The sequence below is a fragment of the Podarcis erhardii genome (assembly GCF_964252035.2).
Source record: "Podarcis erhardii genome assembly, chromosome: 1".
In the NCBI taxonomy this organism is placed as follows: Eukaryota; Metazoa; Chordata; class Lepidosauria; order Squamata; family Lacertidae; genus Podarcis; species Podarcis erhardii.
In genome coordinates this window covers 136,634,230-136,657,832 of record NC_138497.1, presented here as the reverse complement: position 1 = coordinate 136,657,832, position 23,603 = coordinate 136,634,230, and the positions used below count along the sequence as shown (strand labels likewise).

The 23,603-nt window shown below is 42.5% G+C and overlaps 1 protein-coding gene and 1 long non-coding RNA gene across 2 annotated transcripts in view; one reads left to right on the top strand and one right to left on the bottom strand.

The window, feature by feature from the left end:
* The window catches only part of ABCA12 (ATP binding cassette subfamily A member 12), a 127,766-nt gene that overhangs the window by 28,189 nt on the left and 75,974 nt on the right, over window positions 1-23,603 (bottom strand). The window contains exons 29-40 of the mRNA XM_081849115.1: window positions 22,205-22,391; window positions 20,655-20,873; window positions 19,624-19,820; window positions 18,616-18,776; window positions 15,578-15,814; window positions 14,253-14,385; window positions 9,805-10,057; window positions 7,925-8,011; window positions 6,263-6,356; window positions 3,602-3,729; window positions 2,374-2,461; window positions 450-555 (exon numbers count right to left, since the gene is read on the bottom strand). Of these exons, the coding sequence (XP_081705241.1) occupies window positions 450-555; window positions 2,374-2,461; window positions 3,602-3,729; window positions 6,263-6,356; window positions 7,925-8,011; window positions 9,805-10,057; window positions 14,253-14,385; window positions 15,578-15,814; window positions 18,616-18,776; window positions 19,624-19,820; window positions 20,655-20,873; window positions 22,205-22,391 (1,890 nt within the window). The remainder of the gene's footprint in view (window positions 1-449; window positions 556-2,373; window positions 2,462-3,601; window positions 3,730-6,262; window positions 6,357-7,924; window positions 8,012-9,804; window positions 10,058-14,252; window positions 14,386-15,577; window positions 15,815-18,615; window positions 18,777-19,623; window positions 19,821-20,654; window positions 20,874-22,204; window positions 22,392-23,603) is intronic.
* Window positions 1-23,603, top strand: part of LOC309335518 — a 122,559-nt gene that overhangs the window by 61,380 nt on the left and 37,576 nt on the right. The window lies entirely within an intron of this gene.

Sequence of the window (23,603 nt, the reverse complement as noted above, 5' to 3'; positions counted from 1 at the left end):
GTCAAAGCAACAAACGACTTTGGCTGTTTGAAAGGTGCCATGAAGAAAATACCATCAATTCTGTCTCCAACTAGGTTTCAATAAGCCTGACCTATCTAAAGTTACAAGTTCACAGCACACTTACCAGTTCCAAGTGCTTGAATGAGCTTAAATGAAAAGACTGAAAATAATTCCTGCTTGACCATGGGATGTGAGTCTTAAGACAATGTTTACTAATTAGTTTTGTCTCCAGCAGCACATATTAAGAACATAAAGGAAAGTGTAATTGATGCCCTGAGAAGCCTAAAAATTGGACAAGCCATTTTGCTGTTTTACGCCAATCATTCTTAATGGGCATGAATAAAAGTGTTATGCTTTACAATGTCACAATTCATTAGGCAATAGGCAGGAAAGAATGCCTCTCAACCTGAAGAGGCAAAGGATGCTGCCAAAGACTGTTGAGCACTTACCATATTCGGAGGAGTTTTCTTTTGGCAAGTTAGCACGGAGAATGAAGTTATTCAAGCTGTTAAGGTAGGCTGGGAGGCTGTGATAACCTTCAGGATTATACCAGACCTATATTTAAATGTGAGAGGCAAGAGCAACAGGGAAGAGTCATTTTTTAATTTTAATTTTTGCTTTTAATAAGAAATGGTTCTTCACCCACTATGCATATGGCCTGTGTGTCTTCTTCTCCCTGCCCAATGCACCCAAACAAGGTGCACTTGTGAATGGTAGTTTCCAGTAACAAGTATATCAGCATCGCTGTCAACTTTTCCCTTTTCTTGCGAGGAATCCTATTCGGAATAAGGGAATTTCCCTTTAAAAAAGGGAAACATTGAAAGCTATGTATTTCAGTGCCAGGATGCCACCAAACCAGCTTCTCAGGTGTGTGTCTCTCTCTGTGTGTCTTTTGTTGTTGTTGAGGGATTTATGATATTTCTCTCACAGGCTGTACCCCTGAATTCAATTCATGAACTCTAATCTCTTCCACGAACTGCCTTTCTGCACTTTCCTGTATTATCCTCACAGTTGCTACTCAGAAGTGCCTCAAAGATTGACCTTGAGTGATGTTCTGAACTGTGGGTAATTTTTTTAACATGGTAGTACAGAAAGCAGCCTAGATATTTTCCTAGTCCCTCCAGTAACTGAACAACAGCAGAGCACCCCCCTCAGCTAGGAGGCCCACTAGGTGGTCTTGAGCAAGGCACTCATTCTCAGTCTAAACTTTCTCTTAGGCTTGCTGTAAAAATAAAATTAATATTGGTGCTTTGAGTTCCTTGGAGGAGAGAAAATGAGCTATAAATGTGCCTGGGCCTGTAATTTTACAACACTTTCTTAGGAATGAATGCCACTGACGTCAGTGCGACTCAGTTTTGACTGAGTAACATTCATGGGATTAGACTGAAAAAGACCTCCAATTTAGCAGAGTCCTGATACTTATTCCAGTCACATTCCCTCCTTCAATATACGGTGCTAACAAGGGGCAGACATAGCTATAAGCCCACTGGACTGTGCTCTCAGACTTTTCAGATTCCTGCCTCAGGAAACCCAGGTCTCAAGTCCTGAAGATGTCAAATGATCTAGAATCAGGAAGAGCCATAACCCAGGACTGCTATAAGATGGGGGTCTGGGGAGGCTCTTTCAAAGATTCACTCAAGAGCACAAAAAGACAATAAACATGAAATGTCTTTTTTATGGAACTATTTCAAGTATTTTGACAGGCTTTGCCCCTCCTATGTTTCTTTTGCTGCAGGCAGCAGCTATGTATCCCTTTACACAATGATTTTTATTTGTTATAATAAAAATGTTATTGATACAAGAAAAAATGACTGATACAAGAGACTGTTCCACCAGAACAAGCCAACTGGGTGAACGAGTCCCATGCAACAGTGGCACATACTTCCACCACAGCCAGTCCCATGGCACCAGCACCCCAACGTATTTGTAAGCCATCCAGAAAAGATCTTATATCTAATAAGTTTTATTTTATTTTATTAATTAACAAATATAATAAATAATATTTGTTGAGGGCACAGGTAAGACATTTTAATTAAACACCTCAAATATGTAACAGATTAAATCCCTACTGAACCTAATAATAATCTGTCATAAACACTGTAATCCCTGTTATTTGGGTGGTGGCAGACCACTGAACTTTACTCAGAGTAGACTTATTGAAACTAATGGACCTAACTTTGTTATGTTCAATAATTTCAAAGAATCGACTCTGACCATCACTTAGTTGAATATAGCCCAATGTTCCAATTTTGTCATGTAATTATTTTAGCCAGTTTTAACCAGGTTAGTTTTTATGTACCTATTTTAAACTGAATGCAATAAACTGCTTTTCTAGATTTTCATTCCATATTTCATTCCACAACTGCAGTTTACCTTAGTTATTGTCCTGTTAGCAGGCACTGGAGTTATATCAAACTTCAGGTCATTAGTCAAAGGCAGTCCAAAACTCCAACCACCATACCTAGAGGGGAAAATAAATACGCCTCAGGAAATACACAGTGTTAAGTTGTGGGTGAACATATCAGACGACACAGTGATTCTTCAAACAGCTCTTGTTTATTCAAAGGCCAGAACAGAACTGAACTGAAGGGTTCAGCCAGCCTGCTTATATAGAGCTCCACTAGAACGCAACAGTAACCATTTTCTGTAACTATCCAATCACTGAACGTCACTTTTGATCCCTTATTTGCATATGTGGACCTGAGTGAAAACTATCTACAGTATCACCCTGCTGGCCCAGGGTGAGAACTTCAGTACATAACACACAGAACAGTCATAAATTACATGCTAGACAGGATTGCCTCATTCCTTAAAGGTGGGTGAAACTCTGAGGCTCAGCAGCCCAGTCATACCATGTACAGCACTGGTTGCATAAGTACTTACATTAAGGCAATGCCAAGCCAGCACATTAAAATCTTAATGAAGAATAACAATTTCAAATGGTTGTTAGTGATGTTCTTTTATTTTTAGATTTGCAGGATTTTAACCATCTCTTACAGTGAAAGCAGAGCCACAATATTTACAATTCTACATTTACAAAACCCAGTATCTGCAAACGTTATAATAAATTACTGAATAAAATAAAAATTATTTATACATTTTCCTGTTTTTTAAAAAATGTAGTTGTACAATTTTCTCCTTTTCAAAATAGGAATGTTGAGATTCCTAAAATATTCTAGAGCAAGCCTGATCCCCCTCAACCCTGTGTGGCATTACGTCACTCATACATTCTGGCTTGCCAGAACTTTAAGAAATGTGACCTGGATTAGCTCAGGGATGTAGAATCAGGTGAACAGGGCACCATAGAGAGAAACTCCACACAGCAATTTCCCAAATGTTGGTGACTTCAGCTGTCATCGTCATAATCTCTTGACATTGGTTACTTTGGCCAGGGTTGATGGAAACTGTAGTCAAAAACACATTGCCCACGCCTCCCCTATCTACTGGGAGAATGCCTCAAAATTAATCAAAATTAAATACACAGCACACTTGTAAATTAACTCCAATGACCTGACAACTGGAAACAGAATAATAAAAAGGGTTTACTGAAAGAATAAAATGCGGAGGAAATAAAGAGGGGTTAATAGAATAAACAATGTACCTCTTCTGCACAAAGTCTTTGGTAGTCACTAGAAGGTATGTCTCAACATCATGGCCAGTAAGGTTGTAAATAGTCCGGGAGAAGAAAGTCCTCTTGTGAGGTGGAGAAAAGTCAACTTTTGGACATTTCTAGGAAGCAACCAGAAATTTTTAACTTTTTAAGCCAAAAATCATATAGTTTTAGCAAATAAATCTTATGCACAACTCACTTTACTGTTCCTATATCACTTGTCATTCATAGGACACATCATAAAATTTAGCTTAAAATATGTTTCTTGTTTTAATGTTAACTAAATTTAAATATGGATACATAAAATGTGTACAAAAAACCATTTTTTCAGCTAGGTATATTTTTTTCAGCTGCTTCAAGTACACTGGGCCAGCACCAACACTATGAATTGTGCTCAGAAGCATACTGAGAGCCAGTGAAGATCCTTTAGGACCAATGTTATATGGTTTCGGTGGCCACTCCCAGTCACCAATCTGCCTGTGCATCCTGGATTAGTTGTAGTTTCTGAGTCACCTTCAAAGGTAGCCCCACATCGAGCGCATTGCAGTAGTCCAAGCGGAAGATAACTAGAGCATGCACCACTCTGGCGAGACAGTCCGCGGGCAGGTAGGGTCTCAGCCTGTGTAGCAGGTGGAGCTGGTAGACAGCTGCCCTGGACACAGAATTGACCTGCATCTCCATGGACAGCTGGGAGTCCAAAGTGATTCCCAGGCTATGCACCTGGTCCTTCAGGGGCACAGTTACCCCATCCAGGACCAGAAAATCCCCTACACCCTCCTGCCCCCTGTCCCCCAGAAACAATACTTCTGTCTTGTTAGAATTCAACCTCAATCTGTTAGCCGCCATCCATCCTCCAACCACCTCCAGGCACTCACACAGGACCTTCACTGCCTTCACTGGTTCTGATTTAAAAGAGAGGTAGAGCTGGGTATCATCAGCATACTTGCATACAAATCCCCTGATGATCTCTACCAGAGGCTTCATGCATGGGGGAGAGGATGGAGCCCTGAGGCACCCCACAAGTGAGAGCCCAGGGGTCCAAACACTCATCCCCCAACACTGCTTTCTGGACACTGCCCAGGAGGGAGGAGCAGAACCACTGCAAACAGTGCCCCCGCTCCCAAACCCAGAAGGATACCATGGTCAATGGTATCCAAAGCCATTAACATAACACACTGAATTTAAGGCCCTTAAACTTAGACTAATATGCACACCATGGCATTGCTACAGCCCCTGTTAAGCCCAGGCTTAAGGACAAGACAATATTCTTGGTTGATATGGCACCCTCTCAATCACAGGAAGTACGGTCTATTTGGAGCACATAATTCATTTCTTCTTTACACTCTTCCTTTCACTCAGTGACACACATACAAAGGCACACATGCACTGTGCAGGCCACCGGGGGGGGTGTACTGTTCAAGTCACCACTGTTGTACTAAAGTTCATCTGCAGGCCCACTGAGCTTCTGAATATGGCATGACATGGACGGTGCGGTGGGCGGGGGCACCTTGTATTTTGCCTCAGGCAGCAAAATGTCTTGGGACAGGACTGTATGCTGTCAACAAAAATGCATTTTTGCCAACGGGAGCTTCCTTTGAAATGCAAGTAGCAGCTTCTGAGATAGGATTCTTTTCTCCTTTTTTTGTCAGGACTATGGCAACTCCACCCTTATCAGCGTTCCAAAAAACGTGCACAGTGATTGCACACACAAAATCTTGCACACAATAGGATTTAAGTATACCCAGGGATAGCCAAAAGGTTGGAGAGAGAGGACAGGTGAGATGAATGCCCAACTAATATCACTATATACTACCAAGTGTAGTGTTAGGTCTAGGAGAAGCACTTGGAAGTCAAATTATATCTTTCCTCTTTTGGTTGAAGCCTTGAAAGCACTAGAGTCCAACCCTCAGCTTTAATATCTTCCACAGGCAAATGCAATTCCCTTCTTTACAAAAGGGCTTCCAATGAGATTAAGATCACAGTCCATAGTATTATGGAGCAATTCCCACTGAGACCAGTGGGATCGGGCTGTGATGCTTTGCCTAAGTGGGATTTAAGCAGCCTAACTGTGCATAGAATTGCAACCCAAGGTTCTAAACCCACACAGCATTATTTTGAAATAAGTTCAACTGAATTTAATGGAATTCATTCTGAATACATGTGCATAGGATTGGACCATGAAGCAGTTTAAATCCATGAACTCTGTTTTAGCTTGTTTGTGAGTGAACCAGCTCTGTGTTTGTCCAGCATTCAACACATCAAGCCACCTTGGAGTCTGCAGCCTTCCCCAACTTGGTGCCCTCCAGATGTTTTGGGCTACAACTCTGTTGCCTGGGACTGATGGGAGCTGAAGTTTAAAATATCTGGAAGGTACCAGGTTGAGGAAAGTTGAAGGAATATAATAAAAAGAAGTATATTTGTTTATACCATAATTGGTTCCTGACTAAAAAAAGGCTGAAAGCACAGCCTTATTTTCAATTCCAGGTAGTGACAGACAGTGGACAGAAACTGTCACCAATTTATCCAACGTATGTAGCCCATGTTCAAATATGCAACCTTTGGAGTCAGCCACTTGCTCCTGAACAAGTTCCACAAGTCCCTGATGTTTATTTCATATTTATCTCCTCTCATTGAGTTTTAATTTAACGTTACCTGTCTGGTGTCTGTGCAGTTGCAGGCAGAATACTGAGCACTCTGGTTCCCACTGAACACCCACTCTCCAGGCACGTCTTCCTTGAAACACGCTCTGAAAATAAGCAGATTTAACACTGACATTTCCTGTTGGCAGGTGTGCAGATGACACATGGTAAGAAGGTGGCAGATTCCTATTTAATGCAGGGCATTGGCTGGAGATCGCCTTTATTTATTGATTCTCCTGAGAGCCCCCAACAAATCCCACTCGCTTCAAGGGGAGCGAAGTTCACTCAGCCTGTCTAGTTCTTAATGGTTCTGCCTATTGCTCTGTCAATCTCTTTTCAGTCATTGAATTGTGATATTGATTGCAAAGGTCTAATGAGACTTGCTTTAAATTCCTTAGCAAGAAACTTTAGAAATTAACATTAAAATAACAACATTTTCTTGAAAACATAAGGGAGCGCCTGCCCTGAGGCATTGCATGGGTAAAGCATTAATTGGATAATCCTGTGATACTTGCTTAATCATGTGCAGTCTGCACAAATACTTCCCTAAGCAACAGAATTGTGCTAACTTGGTTCAGGGATAATCAGAAGCTACTGCCAAGGCCCAAGATGAAAACCCATCATGCTTTACCACACACAGATCAGTCAGCACAGATGAGACATGTGCTTCAATAGGTGTTGTCAGGGGACTGCCATCGGAACAGGGGAGCCATCGGGATACAGGGAGCCGCAGAAACTTCTGAGGAGCAGTTCCCTGGCCACCTCCAGTGGAGAAGAGAGGGAAGGGGCCAGCCAAGTGAGGAGAGAGCTTGAAGATGCTGCTGAGAGCCCAAGTGCCTCACCTAGCCCAGCTGGTCAGGAGGGACACAGGCACTTCCGTCGCCCAGCTTGCGCAGAGGGGTGAAACGCAAGGAGGGGAGGCGGAGGCTTGGGGTGTCAAAGTTCTTATGTTGGGGGAGAAGCTGGAAGGGGCCACTCCCGGATTCTGCAAGTGACTAAGATGGACATGAACCTTTTAGCTCTATACTGTAAATAGTTTGCACAATAAAACCTTTAAAAGACAGGTCGGAGTCCTGCCTGGTTACTCACGAGCAACCACCACCAGCACCTGACAGGTGTGATACAGAATCTCCTACCCACCTTGGCCCATGCCATCAATGTACGAATATTGCTTGGGCAGCTAAGGCTACAACCCCACACACTTTTACCTGTTAGTGAGCCTCCTTGAACAGGAAATCCATGGCTGTAATCAATGCCTATTTTCTTCAGACTGAGTCACATTGAATGCAAAAAGTCTTACTTCAATGTAAACATGCATAACTTTGGGTTGCATAAAATTTATTGAATTATGTGGACTTGCTTCTGGGTAAATATGAATAGCATTGGTGAGGAAGGTTTAAATTTAGTTGAAGTCATTTGTCTTGCATCTAGGCACTGAACACAGAATGGATACCAACAGAACCTTTCAAGTAAGTATGCTTTAAATATCAGCCTTAGTAAATGCAAAACATTTTAAAAACTACATTCTTTAACAATCTGATGGTTGCTGGAGACCTGTTTCTAAGAGCATCATAGCTTGGCAGATGGTGAAAGGGTGCCCTTAATGAATGACTCTTAATTTTTGGCCACTTCCCTTCCCTGATTAGGAATTTAAAAGAAGAAAACTGCTACTTACAAATGACTTTTGTTCACGCAGGTGCTATCTGCTCCAGGAAAAGAAAGCAGTGAAGCAACCAGAGCATCAGTAGTCTCATTATAATTTCTAGGGTTTTTAAAAAGTACAAAAATTGTTAATTGAACTTTCATTAGAGTCAGAACTGATACATAGCATATAAACTGAATAAAATAAGCATAGTCAAAGTCAAACACTATTTTATATCCCACTGCATAAAACATGAAATAGATACGAAGTTTTGGCACAAACATTCGTTTGCTAGGTTCAAAGTTACACATATAAAACTAATGGTTTGCCATATAAAATTTACGCTGTGACCCTATAACCAGCTTGTGAGCAATTCTTCAATTATATACCCTAAAGAAATTTTCCTGTATCACTCATAAGTCCCGTTTCAAATAAGAACCAACAGCTTTTATCTCAGAAGCAAATTTCCCAGCTCCCATGTGTCTTTTTCAGGAGGGGACGTTTTCTGACATGAGAGAGCACTCCAAAAAGTTTCTGCACTGGAGTCATTCTTCTGAAGGTTTCCCTGTAAACAGTCCCTGAAGGTGAATCCACAAACTGCTGCTTAGAATTCAATTCATCTTGAACTGAAGAAGCAGTTCAGCACAAGGAATGTGTTGATATAGAAATTCATTTTAAGGTGGGGGGGCAGGAAGGTGTATGCACAGTGATAGCAGTTTTCCTATCTGCTGGCCTTGTGCCAAAACTTTTGAAATCCAGAAGAATATAAAGTAGCAATTGAAAGTTTACTAAAGAGCTGCTGATATGAAAAGGTTTAAAAATAATTGTGATGCTCCGCGTTTGTGCACGACTGAATTAAACTTTTAATGTTTCGAGGCTTCAAATCTGTGGAATTTGTCAGTCAATAAATTTCTGGGTAATCTATTTGATAGGTAAAAAAATTCAGACATAATTTCTTAGTAGACCTAATCATATTGTTGAAGTGTGTGTGTGTGTGTGTGTGTGTGTGTGTGTGTATACATGTGCACACACGCAGGTTGTCAGACTGGCAACCTAGAGCCTCTTTTGCCTTTAAAGCTGCCTCTGACAATTCATGAGCTGAAAGCCAACATCTGGCTGTGGAAACCAAAGGGAGCTCATGTTCCTGACCAACAAGTGTGAGAGGAAGTGGGACTACTGGGTCTGCAGAATTCTGTTGTGTTGTTGAAGGGCCCTGATACACACACAAAACCCTACTGACCAGCCAACAGCTGTGCTCCTGCACTGTGCTGACCCAGCCTCTTAGGCCATCACTTGGTAAGCTGAGGATTTGTCCCACAAGAGGATCCCAGAGGCTTTCCCAACTCTAGAAAACACTGGATTACAGAATTTAATAAAATGTCTTCCTTTTGTCGACTCCCTCTTCCAACTGTCATGAGCCAGGAGTCAGTTTTGCCTGAAGGGGCAGAAGGTAGAATGACTCCATCAGCAGCTGATCAGCCTTCAAGGACACAAGGGAGAAGGCGCTGATGAAAACCAGCTGGCTTCAGCCTTCTTAAGCAGAGCTTCCAGCAGCAGTCAGGTGCTGGTAACAACGCTTTTAGTTCGTGGCCCCACCATGCTGCTGCCTTCTCACCTTGACCTTGGACCCCCAAGATCAACATATTCCCTTGGACCATCTGAACACGTGGATTGCTGTTCGCCCGACCCTAGGATTGGACCTGACAAAGAGACTTCTGGTTGGCTGGGCTCCCATTCCACTGAGCTCTACACGTTGTTGCTCAGCAACAAGACAACACCAACCATATTCCTAGTATACCTCATTATGATACTGTTTTTTGCCCCCAGACTAAGTCACTTAACCATATGGCAGATCTTGGCCATTATACCTGGTCCTTAATGCTAGCTTTAATAACATAAAAAGGGATATTCACCCAAAGAAGTCCGTCTGCTTGGAGGAACCATACAAGGCTGGGGAGAGGTGGAGCGCTGGATATTCCGCCACCTTACTTCTCAAGGTGCCGAGGCCCATGGCAGCAGTCACAAAGAGCACAGGAAGGATGACCTGGGCAATAAAGCCTTTCACATTGCGGCGTGTGTGATGGAACCTCTTAATGAGCAAAGCTGTGGCCTTCCTCAGCAAGAGAGGAAAGCTGTTGGACTTCACTGGCTTAACCAGCGCTTGGTCTATTGAGCAAAAAAGGGATGAACGAGATATATAAGTACTGAGCGTTGCTCCCTCCTCACACTTGCATTCACCCAGTTTACCTGACCAAAACACGTGGGTTGGTTTAAAATGATGCTACTTCTCTTTTACTAATTTACATCAAAAATCCTTGATTTGGGGTAGCTTCTGTACCAGTGCTGCTTTCCTAGGAGAAATCTGTGCTGGAGCCACAAGCTTGATGGCCAGCCAAGAGCCTGAGCTCATTGTCTAAAGCAGAGTGTTGCAACAAAGTGTGTCGGTTGCAGTGTGTAGGCGTGAATGCTCCCGGTGCTCCTCCCGAGGCTGGAAAGGGGTTAGATTAACCTCCTGCTTGCTAGTAAAACTGAATTACTGTGTTGCAAAATGATGCATGTCTAAAAAGTGTGTCACCAACATGAAGTTTGGAAAGCTCTGCTCTAAAGGATTTTTTAAAAAGTGCCTCAAATGCACTCACTTGGCACTCTGACACCTGTGGCACAAATTGCCACCTCATGAAATTATGTGCTGCACATGGATGGTGCACTCAACACAGGGCAAAGAGTTCTGCTGGCATGTAGAAGCCTCACATGAACTTTTTCTAAGTGCTGCTTACCATACTAGTAGTTTTGTATTAAAGCACCACACTAGAGGGTGTGAAATGTCCAGTGCAGATAGCACCAAATCAGACAATGCAGCTTTGTGTTAATTCCTGCTGTTCATTAATTAGCTAGCCTGAACATTAAGTTTTTACAAACTTCTGAGCTCCAAGTAGTAAGGGCTCACCTCTGTAAGGTGTTGTGGTAGCTAGAGTATTGGAGACAGGCTGGGGTGGATGGGTACATGTGTTCAAATTCCTCTTCTACCATAAAGCTTACTGTATTGCCTTGAGCACATCACTCTTTCTCAGACTAATTGACTTCACACTGTTGCTGTCAAGGTTAAAGAAGGGGAGCATATACACTATCCTCAGTTCCATGGATAAAGAGTCATCTTTAAAATAAGGTCTAAGATCCTTATGCAGTCTCTATGCTTGATGTCCTCCCGCTGTGGTTAAAGCAGGAGGAATGGAATAGTACCAAAAAAAAAAAAAAACCATTTAAACAAAGTAAAAAAAATTAAACGAAAAGTGGCTTACTAACACTGCTGCTCCAGTGCTCCAGACTGTACAAACCCTCTGCTCAACCTCCTCCACATGTGTGAAGTTGGCCCTAGAACAGGGGCGCCATCTTCTTAAAGGGATTGAGGGGGCAACGTCACGACATCGTGTATCTGAAGCTAGGGGCCAGAGCCAAATGCCCCCTGAATATTGAGGGGGCTCAGCTCCTTTAAAAAATACTTGGGAGGGAGGGGCCGAAACTGCCTCGGCCCCTAGGAGTTGGTGTGCTCACCCTAGAGCCACAGCCAAGACTGGAGGAAACCTACCAATTGTGGAAAGGTGCTGCAGTGCGTGCCAACTGACCCATCAGTATCACAAAAGAGGTGCAACCCGGCCATTCCCAAGAATGACATGAGAGGCAATAGAGACATGTTGGTGCTGTTTTTTTCATTGAGTTCAATATTGCCTACTCTGACAGACAGTCAGGATCTTCAGGATCTCTGGTATGCACATCATTTGCTACTGGAGATTTTGCCTTTTTGACTGGAAGTGCCAGGGAGGGAGGTGCTCTGCCACTGATCTATGGTCTCTAAACTCATGAGATTTGGCCGTCACAAAGTTATATGGGAAGGAAGCACGAAGAGGGCATTAGCTGGGAGGTAAAATTTAAAGGCTAGAAACAGCTCAGGCAAGGAAGATTCGCCTGGAGTTTGGCTCAACGCCTAACTCCAGAAAGGAGAAGCAAAGGTCAGTGCTGCTTAATTCCTTTTCCTTGGCCTGAGGAAGAGCCTCAAGCCAAAAGCTCTGTGCTCCCTCCCAGATCATCCTGTAGCTGTTCAAAACATGATACTGGGGGTTGCAACCCAAATACATATTGCAGTCTGTATTGTGCAAGTGTAGCACTCATTGGACCCACTAATATTCCCAAATGCAATGAGAAGGGGGTTGGGGTCATTGCAAAGTAACGGCTGAAGGATTATGAAAACACGGAAGCAAAGTTTCAGATTCCAATCTACATAGAGACTTTACAACAACGGCAGGCATATTTACTTTTTCTAGGTAAAATGTTCAGCCTTTATGAACTACATCCATTGGCAATAAGCCATACTTTAAATTTGTACAAAGCAAGCTGCAACTACAAGATAATACATGGGACTCCAAAAAAAGAAAAGAACATTGTCTCTTAGTATGTAAAGATATAAAATTTGCCATAGTAGAAAGGGTGTGTCAGAAGGAAAATAAATGTATATTGTATTGTTTTAATTAATGCAACATTTTTGTATGTAACTGTGTATTTTTGAAATATTTTCTTTCAGTTGCCTGTTGTTGCTTCAGTTTTTTGTACACCACTTAGGGACATTTGAAATCTATTAAGCGGAATAGAAATTAAAGCAGTCAAATCAAATTCTCAAATCTTAATTGAGGTGATATGCTGCTATCCACATTAGATTATCTACACTGACACATAGAAAGTGCATTTCAGCTCTCAACCAGCCTGAGTGATAAACAGCCATGAAGCTGCATATATGTCACTGCATCATGATTTTCATACCTTAAAATGCTCCTTTGCATGTAGTCATAGGGCCACTTCAGAACATGGAGCTCCTCCATAGATACAATTGGGTGAAAAAAGTGATGTCTGATCTGGCACAACCATGTGGATAGCAGTAATTCATGTGGACAATTTGAGCCTTATTTTCTTTTACCCAACATATTTACCCATTTTTAATGCAACAAGATTAATCACTGGAAAGCAGCGTCAGTTATCAGTGGGGCTGTGATGAGTCACGAGTTACTTTCTCCTCACAGCTGTATTTGTATTATTTGCTTGAAACTCTTGAGAAATTTTAGGGTACCGAACTAGACAACAGAAAATAGGGTTTACCTAGTCAATTATGATACTCAGCCGCCTAAGGTATTTAAGCCCTAGTTCTTTTCATGGAGGTAATTGTCTGAACAATGATTTGCCCATTTTTATTTGTAGGCTAGGGACCTTTTCTTTGAAATCTAACGTTTTTTATGGAGGAATCTTCAGTCGTGTGAGCATCCACCTACATTGAAGTAGTACACTCCAGGCAGGGGTTTACCTCCTCAGTTGGAACTAGGCTTATAATTCAAGCTGCTTTTTCAGACAAGCAAAAGGTTCTTTAAGCAACTTGCAGCTTCAGAGCTCTGGTTTTCTTTGGATGATGCTCTCTAGTCCTAGCAATGCTGGTTGCCAGTTGGGACTTGAATTGCTAGGTTTACAAATGAAGCTAAAGTGACACTTTAACTCTCACCCCTTCCCCAAATGGTTGACTGTGAAAGTGCCTGTTGTGTCCTTTAAGAGTGAATCCATATAAAGCTTATTTACTTGGAAAACCCCACCAAAATAAATGAGATTGAGTCCTCAATAAATGTGGTTACAATTGAGCTGTAAAGTTCCTGTACTATGGCAGATCTGTGACCCACCCAGTCAGCTTGTCTAAACAGAGTAGCGGTCAAGGATCTAGGAGGCTGATGAGCTGCATTAATTTGTGGGAGGTGGTTCCTGAGTTTTGCAGGCCTGCATCACATCATAGTTAGTGCAACTGCTCTTTCTTGCATGCTAGAAGCCTGAAACTTTTTTGGGCAAAACTGTACACTGGGGTAAGATTTCATAGTCTTTTTTTAGCCTCTCCCCATTGAAAGTTTTTCATAACAGCATAGGAAGCTGCCTTATACTATGCCAGAGCATTGAACCATGTATCTCAGCACTGTCTACATTGACTGCCAGTGGCCGCCCAGGGTTGCAGACAGGGTCTTTCCAAGTCCTTACTGCAGATGCTGGGCTTTGAACCTGGAAGCGTCCACACGCAAAGCAGGTGCTCTGCCACTGAGACAGAGCGTAAGCATGGAAAAGTGGGGAAATGAGATAAATGATTTGACAGCTGCATCCACTATTCTTGGTTGGCAGGGGGCGCAAGTGTTCTAAGGTGTATTCCTGAGAATCCTCATATTTGTAGCACACATGCCACCCCCAGAGGGGCCTGCCCTAGGAAACAGGAGTCCTTCCTTAGCTAATGCAAGTTGACAATGTAGACAATTATTTAGCTGCCAGGGACCTAATCATGGATAAATACCATCTCTCTCAGTGAAGTTATCGGCGTTCATGGAGAGATCGTCTGTCTCCAGATTGCAACTGGCCGCCTCTTGGGACAACTCCACATCAGCTTGTTCATCTTCAGCCAGGTCTTTGGTCAAATTGAGAAATACCTGCATAACGGCAAAACAAAAATACTTTTATTTCAGTTCCGTGAAGCCCTCTTACAGATGTAGAAGGGGGAAGAAGCCACAGCCCAGGCAAAATATTAAAAGCAGGTAGAGGTGGGGGGAAGGAGCACACAGAAGGGAAGGGAAGGGACTTTGAGTTTTGCTGAGTTTTTTGGACAAAGGGTTAAAAGAGAACAGTGCCCGTTCAGAGTCTTCCTGTTAAGTTGTGGGCGAACATATCAGACGACAAAGCGATTCTTCAACAGCTCTTGTTTATTCAGAGGCAGAACAGAACTGAACTGAAGGGCTCAGTCAGCCTGCTTATATAGAGCTCCAGTACAACAGTTACTGTAGCAACTTTCTAAATCTATCCAATCACTGAACGTCACTTTCGATCCTTCATTTGCATAAAAACTATCCAATCACTGAACGTCACTTTCGATCCTTCATTTGCATAACTATCTACAGTATCCCCCTGCTGCCCAGGGTGAGAACTTCAGTACTTAACACTTCCGACAACTGATAATTCTGTGAATTCAAAAATATTTCTGTGGATTCAATATGTACATATCTTTAAACAAACTTCTAGCACTAAATCACCACTGAAACTAAACAGATGGGGAAACAGTAAGACTTGAGTTGGCATCTTCCTCATCATCCGCATCTTCTTTTATTCCTCCCTGGAGTAAAGAGCCTTGGACGTAAGTAAATAACCCACTGCCAGGGGTCAGAAAACCCTGCTGACCAATGGAGTTGCTGCTTGTACATGCTGGCATCTTTGCCACTGGCCAGTCACTGAGTCAATTTGCACCATCTTTTGCTCCATCTCTGGAAAGTAGAGCTTGGAGATGGCTATAAATAGTCCTATGCACCTGATTGTAATTCTCCCTTTATGTAGATTGATGTATGCATTAATAAATAAATTGAATGCATGTTCATATATTTAAGGGAAAATCAGGGCAAAATGTTCAATACCTTGGCTTCGCCTTTGTAGCTCCCAGTAGATTTATTTCTTTAATAAATGTGTATCCAACCTTTTGGTAAAATTATTATCAGGTGGTTCACAAGATTTAAACTGCCCCCGCCCAACAAAATTGAAACAAAACAACAATCAATAAAACTTCAGCATAAAATAGCAATAAAACAACCAGATACTTAAAACTTATCAGATGTTTAAAAGTGTTTAGATGCTCACTTCTTCCACGGTGCTGTCTGAAATTCCAAAGCAGCCAATATGGAGGTCACTCAAGCCACTGTCCAGACCTCTCAGGAGAGACTGGTAGGATGAGGAAACTTTACTGTTAAATGGGGGGAGTGCATATACAAGCTCGCCCCCAATGTCTTCCTTGAGATAGGCTTCTGGAAGATGAGACTGGATCATGGCTGTCACTGCAGAGGTATCACATTCTTCTGTGAAGTTTAGAGTTGGACTCTAGGGGAAGAGGGGAGGAGAACACAGCACACTAAGGCGATTGCATGTGAGGATTTGGTTCTCCAGACATATTTCTTTATTAATACCAAAGATACTACAACCCAGGGGCATTTAGTGAAGCTGAAAGCTGGCACATTCCCGCCAGGCAGACAAAAGAAAGTTCTTCTTGACACAGTAGACTGTTATAGAATTCATTCCCATAAGATATAGTGTCAGCCACCAACTTGGATGGCTTTAAGTGGGGATTAGACAGAGAAATGGAGGAGAAGGCTAGTAATGGCTCCTAGCCACAATGGAGGCAGGATGCCTCGGAATACCAGTTAATGGGAATCCCACGAAGCGGGGAGTGCTGCTGGGTGTAAGTCCTGCTTCCAGGCTTCTCATAAGTACAGGATGCTGGGTGACAAGGCCTCTTTGGCCTAATCCAGCAGTTGCTTGGTGGTTTTCTTTATAAAAAAAAAGTTTTGTTTTGGCCAGTCAAAATGTGACACAGTAGCGCATACCTACTTTATTTCTTTTCCAGTCCAACACATCCCTAACTATAAGAAATCTGCAAATGTGTTAAAATAGAATTGCTCCACTACCTTCCACCTCACTCCCTGGATCAATCTCAGAATGAAATTACAGGTTAGGCAAAGTTTAAAATTATTTTCTCCACATGTTTAAAATCCAGGGTAGTCCAGGGTAAAGGTAAAGGGACCTCTGACCATTAGGTCCAGTTGTGACCGACTCTGGGGTTGCGGTGCTCATCTCACTTTATTGGCCGAGGGAGCCAGCATACAGCTTCCGGGTCATGTGGCCAGCATGACTAAGCCGCTTCTGGCGAAGCAGAGTAGCGCATGGAAACACTGTTTACCTTCCCGCCGGAGCGGTGCCTATTTATCTACTTGCACTTTGACTTGCTTTCAAACTGCTAGGTTGGCAGGAGCAGGGACAGAGCAACAGGAGCTCACCCCGTCGCGGGGATTTGAACCGCCAACCTCCTAATCGGCAAGTCCTAGGCTCTGTGGTTTAACCCACAGTGCCACCCGCATCCAGGGTAGAGGTTACTTAATGCTTTCAGAGAGAGAGGATACACTGTGAAAAAGCAACTCAGGAATGGTGATTCTGACATGGATTTATATCCACTTGCACTTCCTCCAGTTCAACTTTCTTTTTTTAAAAAGCAGTGTAGGAAAGATGCACAAAACCCCATCCAACTATAGCCATGGCCAAATCTGCCTATTACCAGGTGTCAGGGAACTGCCATCGGAAAGGCAGGTGGTGGAGGGGCTCTCGGAAGCTAGGAGAGACTCAGCAGCGGAGGAAGGTACCAGCAGGGGGAGAGAGGGAGATCAGAGAGAAAGTGAGTCGAAGGGATGGCTCAGGAAGTCTTCCAGCGAAAACCGCTGAGACCATATAACAACCGGTCTTGAAAGACCTACATTGGCTCCCAGTACGTTTCCGAGCACAATTCAAAGTGTTGGTGCTGACCTTTAAAGCCCTAAATGGCCTCGGTCCAGTATATCTGAAGGAGCGTCTCCTCCCCCATCGTTCTGCCCGGACACTGAGGTCCAGCTCCGAGGGCCTTCTGGCGGTTCCCTCACTGCGAGAGGCCAAGTTGCAGGGAACCAGGCAGAGGGCCTTCTCGGTGGTGGCGCCCGCCCTGTGGAATGCCCTCCCATCGGATGTCAAGGCGATGGACAACTACCTGACATTCAGAAGACATCTGAAGGCAGCCCTGTTCAGGGAAGTTTTTAATATGTGACATTTTAGTGTATTTTTTATCTCTGTTGGAAGCCGCCCAGAGTGGCTGGGGAAACCCAGCCAGATGGGCGGGGTACAAATAATAAATTATTATAAACAGTGGAGAAGTCTCAGGTCCGCCTATAGGTACACCCACTCCTCGCCGGAAACTGTCGCGCCGAGAATCCAGAAGACGCGTTTCCGTTAAGGAGCTTTTATGCTGGAGTAGATTCCGTAAACACCCACTGTCGGATTCTGCCAGCGATTAAGGGAGTCATGTTTAAGGGCTCCACTAAGGACAGAGTTTGAGAACCATGCCCAAACTCTGAGGGACTAAGCTTTTACACACAAGCAGCTCATCATCCCATCACACCAGGTGATGCCACTTTTGCAGATTTTTACTCAGTTTTGTTCTCCTTCCAAATCAGAAACCATTACAAAGTGCCTATTTAAATACATATTTTAAAGTCAATTATTTCTCTTAAAACATATTTAAATGCACCACTTGGTAACCCTAAATTTCTGTGAACTGTGCTGCAACATTTAGAGGAGTGCAAAATCTGATGGAAAGAATTATGGATCAGGCAAGTTCATATCAGGACTTGCAAAAAATGCAATTCCTCAAGCATCCCTGATTTTGAGTTTAAATCAACCATCATATACTGGCCGAAGGTGAAGGGGGTGGTTTGTCACTATATTTCCTGGCCCGCTCAAAACATGCATGAAAATGTACTTCCTCCAGCAACTCAGGAAGAGACATTTTATTATTCTAAACAGCCAAATGTAACTATAAAAGCTAAATTTTCAAAGGGAGTGTAACTGGACAAGCACTTGGCCATTTCTATACAAATAGCTAATCAAAACGTAAAGACACCATGGGGAGAAGCTGTTATGCGATCTGATCTCTCGATTTTACCATTTCCTGTAGATTCATAACAGCCACTGGATACCTTTTAAAAAAATCATTTTCATTAGATGCCATTTCTTCACTTTCCTCCTTAACACAGGGCAATTTCAGGTTTGAAAAATATTAGATATTTTCACACCCCATAACAACATTCAAGTGTTTTCCAAACCTTTCTTTTAGTCAGGGTCAGGTGGTATCCACTGCCAAAAGTTTCTTTCAGGTAGAATGGGGACCCACAGCACTTGAGCCCACCATGTTCCAAGAATGCAATCCTGTCACTCAATACCTCTGCCTCATCCAAGTGATGGGTAGACAGAATGATTGTTCTGCCTGAAAAAAGCATACAGAAAAGGCAGCATATATCAATCAATATGTTGCAGAGGTGTTGCAGACAGCAGGAAATGTGACAGGGAAATGGGAAACAGGGACTCGTGTGATAGTGTCTGCTCTCTAGGAGATGAATTGCTCAGACTAAAAAGCAGGCCCTCGTCTGAGGCTCTATAGGGCTGTGTGGGGCTCAGACGATTGTAAATGGCATCCTCTGGGCAATCCATTTTGGCCTGCAAGTCACTGATTATGAATCCTAAATTAGCGCTTTTGTCACTTGAGAGTAACTCTAACTCTGAGGTTCCATCTCAAACTCTTGTCTCTCTCCTCTTAGTTGCTGCCTGGATGGAGAGAGCTGTCAGGTGGAAAGCAGGAAAAAATCCTGGCATGCATGTGTATGGGGAACGGCACTTTTCTGAATGCTTGACCCAACACAGCAGAGTTAATAATGGTCAGGGAAAGAAAGACAAATTTTTAGGCCCATGTCCCTTGTTGATTGATCACATCGGTAAGTCAGCAGTTATTGCAAACCCCCTATAACACATATATCTTTGTGCAAAGGACTAATTAATCAGATATTTTACTGTTATGTTTGTTGCTAACAATCCAATAATATGCACTCTCTTTTGTTTTTCTGTAATGTTTATAAGGTTACTGCAGAAAACCAATAAAATACATATTTTTAAAAAGAATACTTTTTTCATAAGATTACCTAACACTCCAGACATGAGTTTCAACAATGATGCAAGCTCACCCTGATCCCCCCCCCAAATTTTATTGTGTGTATGACAGTATTAACTTCTACTTTTGCTTTAAACAGCCAGGTTGTCAACTTTTCTGCCCACATTACCTTTTCTGTTTTTTGAAATAATCTCCCAAATGCCTCTCCTTGAACATGGATCAACCCCAGTAGTTGGCTCATCCAAAATCACCACTTTCGACCCCCCAAGGAGAGCAATGGATATTGATAGCTTTCTTTTCATTCCTCCTGATAAAGAGCCGGTCAGCTTGTGACGATGGTTGTATAATCCAGTTTCCTTCAAAGTCCTTCAAAATAGCACCCAGAAAAAGGTAAGAGTAAAATATGTTTCGTTGTGTGTAACTAAAACAAAGGAACCTATATATATATCAAAGCGCCAACAATACAAATGAAAAACTGCTGTCTTAGAATTGGCATATTCCAAATCTGTGATTTAACATGCTCCTTGGACTTGATTTCATTTATCGTTCTTTTTAAGATGTTTCAGAATTTCTAGCCAATGTGTCAAGGTTAAGGGCTCAGAGCTGAATCACAATGTATTCTGGCCCGCTTCCAAGCCCCCCAGTGACGCAAAGAAACTACAAACTCATTGTGATTGGATGGCAAAGGTGGATTAATATCTCTAAAGTGGCATGAAATAGCCTTAGAAAAACTGGTCTGTAAAACCAAACAAAAAGGACAATAATAATGAGGAAAAGCTACTATGCAAAAGCTACTGTTCTTGGCAAGAGGGATTAGCTTGTCTTGGATTAATGTCATGAAACCCTGATTTCACCACCAATATTTCAGTATTATTCTGACTCAGCCAAAGGAAAGAAGTACATTTTTTATCCAAAGTATACCCTGCTCAGAAAACTTCCTAGTAATTTAGGGAACATCATTTCCTCCATGCCGTCTTTTTATGCCACTTTGGATACAGAAGTCAGCTAAGTCTTGAGACAGAAAATCGGTGTGGAGATAAATGTTGTGATAACAAAGCAGCAAAACCAAGAAAGAACATTGTTGGATTTGGATCTGGTTGTCTGCAGCTAGGAAAGTGGGGGAGAAATTTTATTTGGATCTCATTTTAATGTGAACCCACCCAATTCGTACTTGTTCTCCATATAACTACTTTGATGTACCTTTCTACTTCCTCGCGTAACTCCTCCTTACTCCAGTGGGGCACCTTGATGTAGCCATATAAAAGCAGGTGTTCCTTTGTGGTTAGGTAACTAAATAAGACATTGTGCTGCATGCAGATTCCCATGTTTTTCCTGATTGTATCCTGGTCTGTTCTGATATCTTTACCATAAACAAATATAGTGCCAGATGAAGCAGGGAACAAGCCGGTCAGAATAGATCTAGAAATAGGGGAAATAAGGAACAGTTGAGACAAATATCCAGCGTTTCATCCCACAAGTTATAAGAGCTAGTATAGTGTAGTCACTACACTCTGGGGTGGCCATGAGGCTGAGCTATGAATGAGGAAATCCCTTTAAATCTTCCCTCTGCCATGAACTCCCTAGGTAACCTTAGGAAAACAGGCCTCTTTCAGTTTCAGCCCTGAATCTGTAATATGGAGCTAATAATAACATGTCTTACGGGATTGTTATAAGGATTTCAACAAGACAATGTATGTAAGGCATACACGCTAAAGCAGAACTATGTTTGCAAACACTGCTAGATGATGAAATGTCACTGCAAAGGAAGTCACATCCTCACTCTGCCACGATCCTTTTAAGACCAGTTTACATATACACTGTGAGTCAGGAGGATAGATGCCTGTCTGTCTCCCTTTGATCAGCACAATGCAAGCTATTGATGATTGTCCAAACCAAGATCCATAGTTTTTCATTGACTTTGGTTTTCCTTTGATAACTAAAACATTTTGCAGTCTGCACCCCTCTCAAATTGATTATTTTAAAAAAATCAGAATTTAAATATTTCAGAATTGTCAATATGGAAAGCTATTGTGGCAAAATTTCATTTCAGCTCTCTGTCATAAGGCTCCACTTTGCTGACAGAAGGCAATCGCAATAGACTGATCTGTAACCTATCTGTAACCTATATTTCAGATCCTGAAATATATTTTAGTTGTTTGATCAGAGATACGTTTATGCAAAACTGGAGCTCCGCACTGAGATATCATGCACAGAACAGGATGTTCCTAGAGACTAGCAAAGCTGAAAAGCTGCTGGATTTACCCCAAAGGACTTTTGCACCCTGCAAATTCAGACGGTCTTAGTTTGATGGGAAATGACAGCCACTGAGTTAGTGTGGAGGATGACTAGTACAAGCTGTTGCTGCATGTCATTCTCCCACTATGAGCATAAAAAGAAACACCAAGCCCAGCTGCAGCAGCACACAGTTCTACAATAATTCAACAAAATGGGAACCTTTAGCACCCACAAGTGTTACTGCTGATACTTCTGTTGGCCTAGGAGCAGAAAAGCCAGCAGAAAAATCAGTAAAAATAAGAAATATGCTTTCATTTGTGAAGGAAGGGGAGACAGAAACCTGCTGAGAACATTGAAAGTATATGGCATAAACTTCAAAAAAGCAGCTTTCAAAGACAACAACTGATCTGGTCTTGAAACATAAAAAGATGTTACTGATTCTGGCATTTATCTTCACTAGCTACAAAGTGGTATTTCTTGCAGTTCGAAGCAATTCCTCTTCAAAGAGAACCTACATTGTGGTAGTTTTTCCAGCTCCATTGTGTCCCAGCAAAGAAGTTATGTTTCCTTCATAAAAGTTCAGGTTGAGATTCTGGACAGCCGCTTTGGATCCATAGACCTTTGTTATTCCATACAGAGAAACTCCCACTTTTAGGTCGGTCGGCTCAGGTTCAAGGTTAGAAGGCAGAGCACCTTGAACAACTATAAAACAACAAGAACAGAGAAACCTTTTACTCTGTGCTTCAGATGGTGGGAATTTGCATATGGAATACCTATATGGACAGCTATCAGTAAAAGAAAACACAAAAAATGGTAAGTGTGCTAAGTGGCATGAAAATGTACCACACAGGCAGGTATGCTGGCGGGATGGCCTTTGGAGCTGGGAGTTCAAAATTGTGTTTCGTTTTAGGGAGAGGAAAGGGGCGTATGTTGTGGATATCTGCTACTGCCCATGTTTGACATGTCAAAATGAGAAATGGAAAACACAGCTGTTTGGGTGGATACTAAGACTTCTTTCTATGAAAATTAGATGTACATGACTGTACAGCCACAACATTTTGTAACAAACTATAATGCATCAATGTGGGTTTTAAAGAAACAGCAGATTTAGCAGCAAATTTAAGAGCAGTGAGTTGTGGTTGTCTTCCCCTGCCAAAGAAATATATGGTTCAAGATGGGTAGTCTTTAAATAGGTGGAAGATTAATATGGAAATTATACTGTGTGTACATATCTAACGACAAACAATCCCTGGTTCATCTACCTCTCAGTCATCACACACACGCCCTGCGCAATCAGCTTGAGGGGGTAATTTTTGCTTTGGGATTTTACAATGCAGAGTATCCAAATAACCTACCCATATTTAAGTTTGCAAAACATGACAGCATACATATTTCCAAATATAGTCAGGGTCCGGTGAGGAATCTAAATTGTGTTGCCTTTTGTCTAGTGGTGCTCTGGAGAGGGAGTAGGAGGTTGTGGGGCAGTGTAGCCAGATTCAGGGCACAGAGCTGACTGCTGCAGATAGGGAGACCCTTGGGCCTGAGAGGGTTGGACAGGAGCTCTCAGAGGAAAGCCCCTGACCCCCAGGGCTTGTAGGGCCAGAGCCTGGTCACTCACAGGCACCTGAGCCTGAAGAGCCAGGTGCATCCCATGCATCACTAGTCTGGGAGAGCACCAGAAAGGAGACTATGAAACAGCAAGGGAGTGTCCATCTTCAGGCCAGCTTCTAAGGTTTTCTACAAGGAGGTGGAGCCTGGAGGAGGTAGTCTGCAGAGAGAGCCTTGAAAGGCTGCAGTTTGCTCTCAGCCTTTGCTGAGCAAGTTGCTCACTTGCAGCTGTGTTCATGGTCCAGCCTCACCACCTTTTCTGTGCATCAGGTCAAAATGCAACAACATTAAATTTTACCCCTCGTC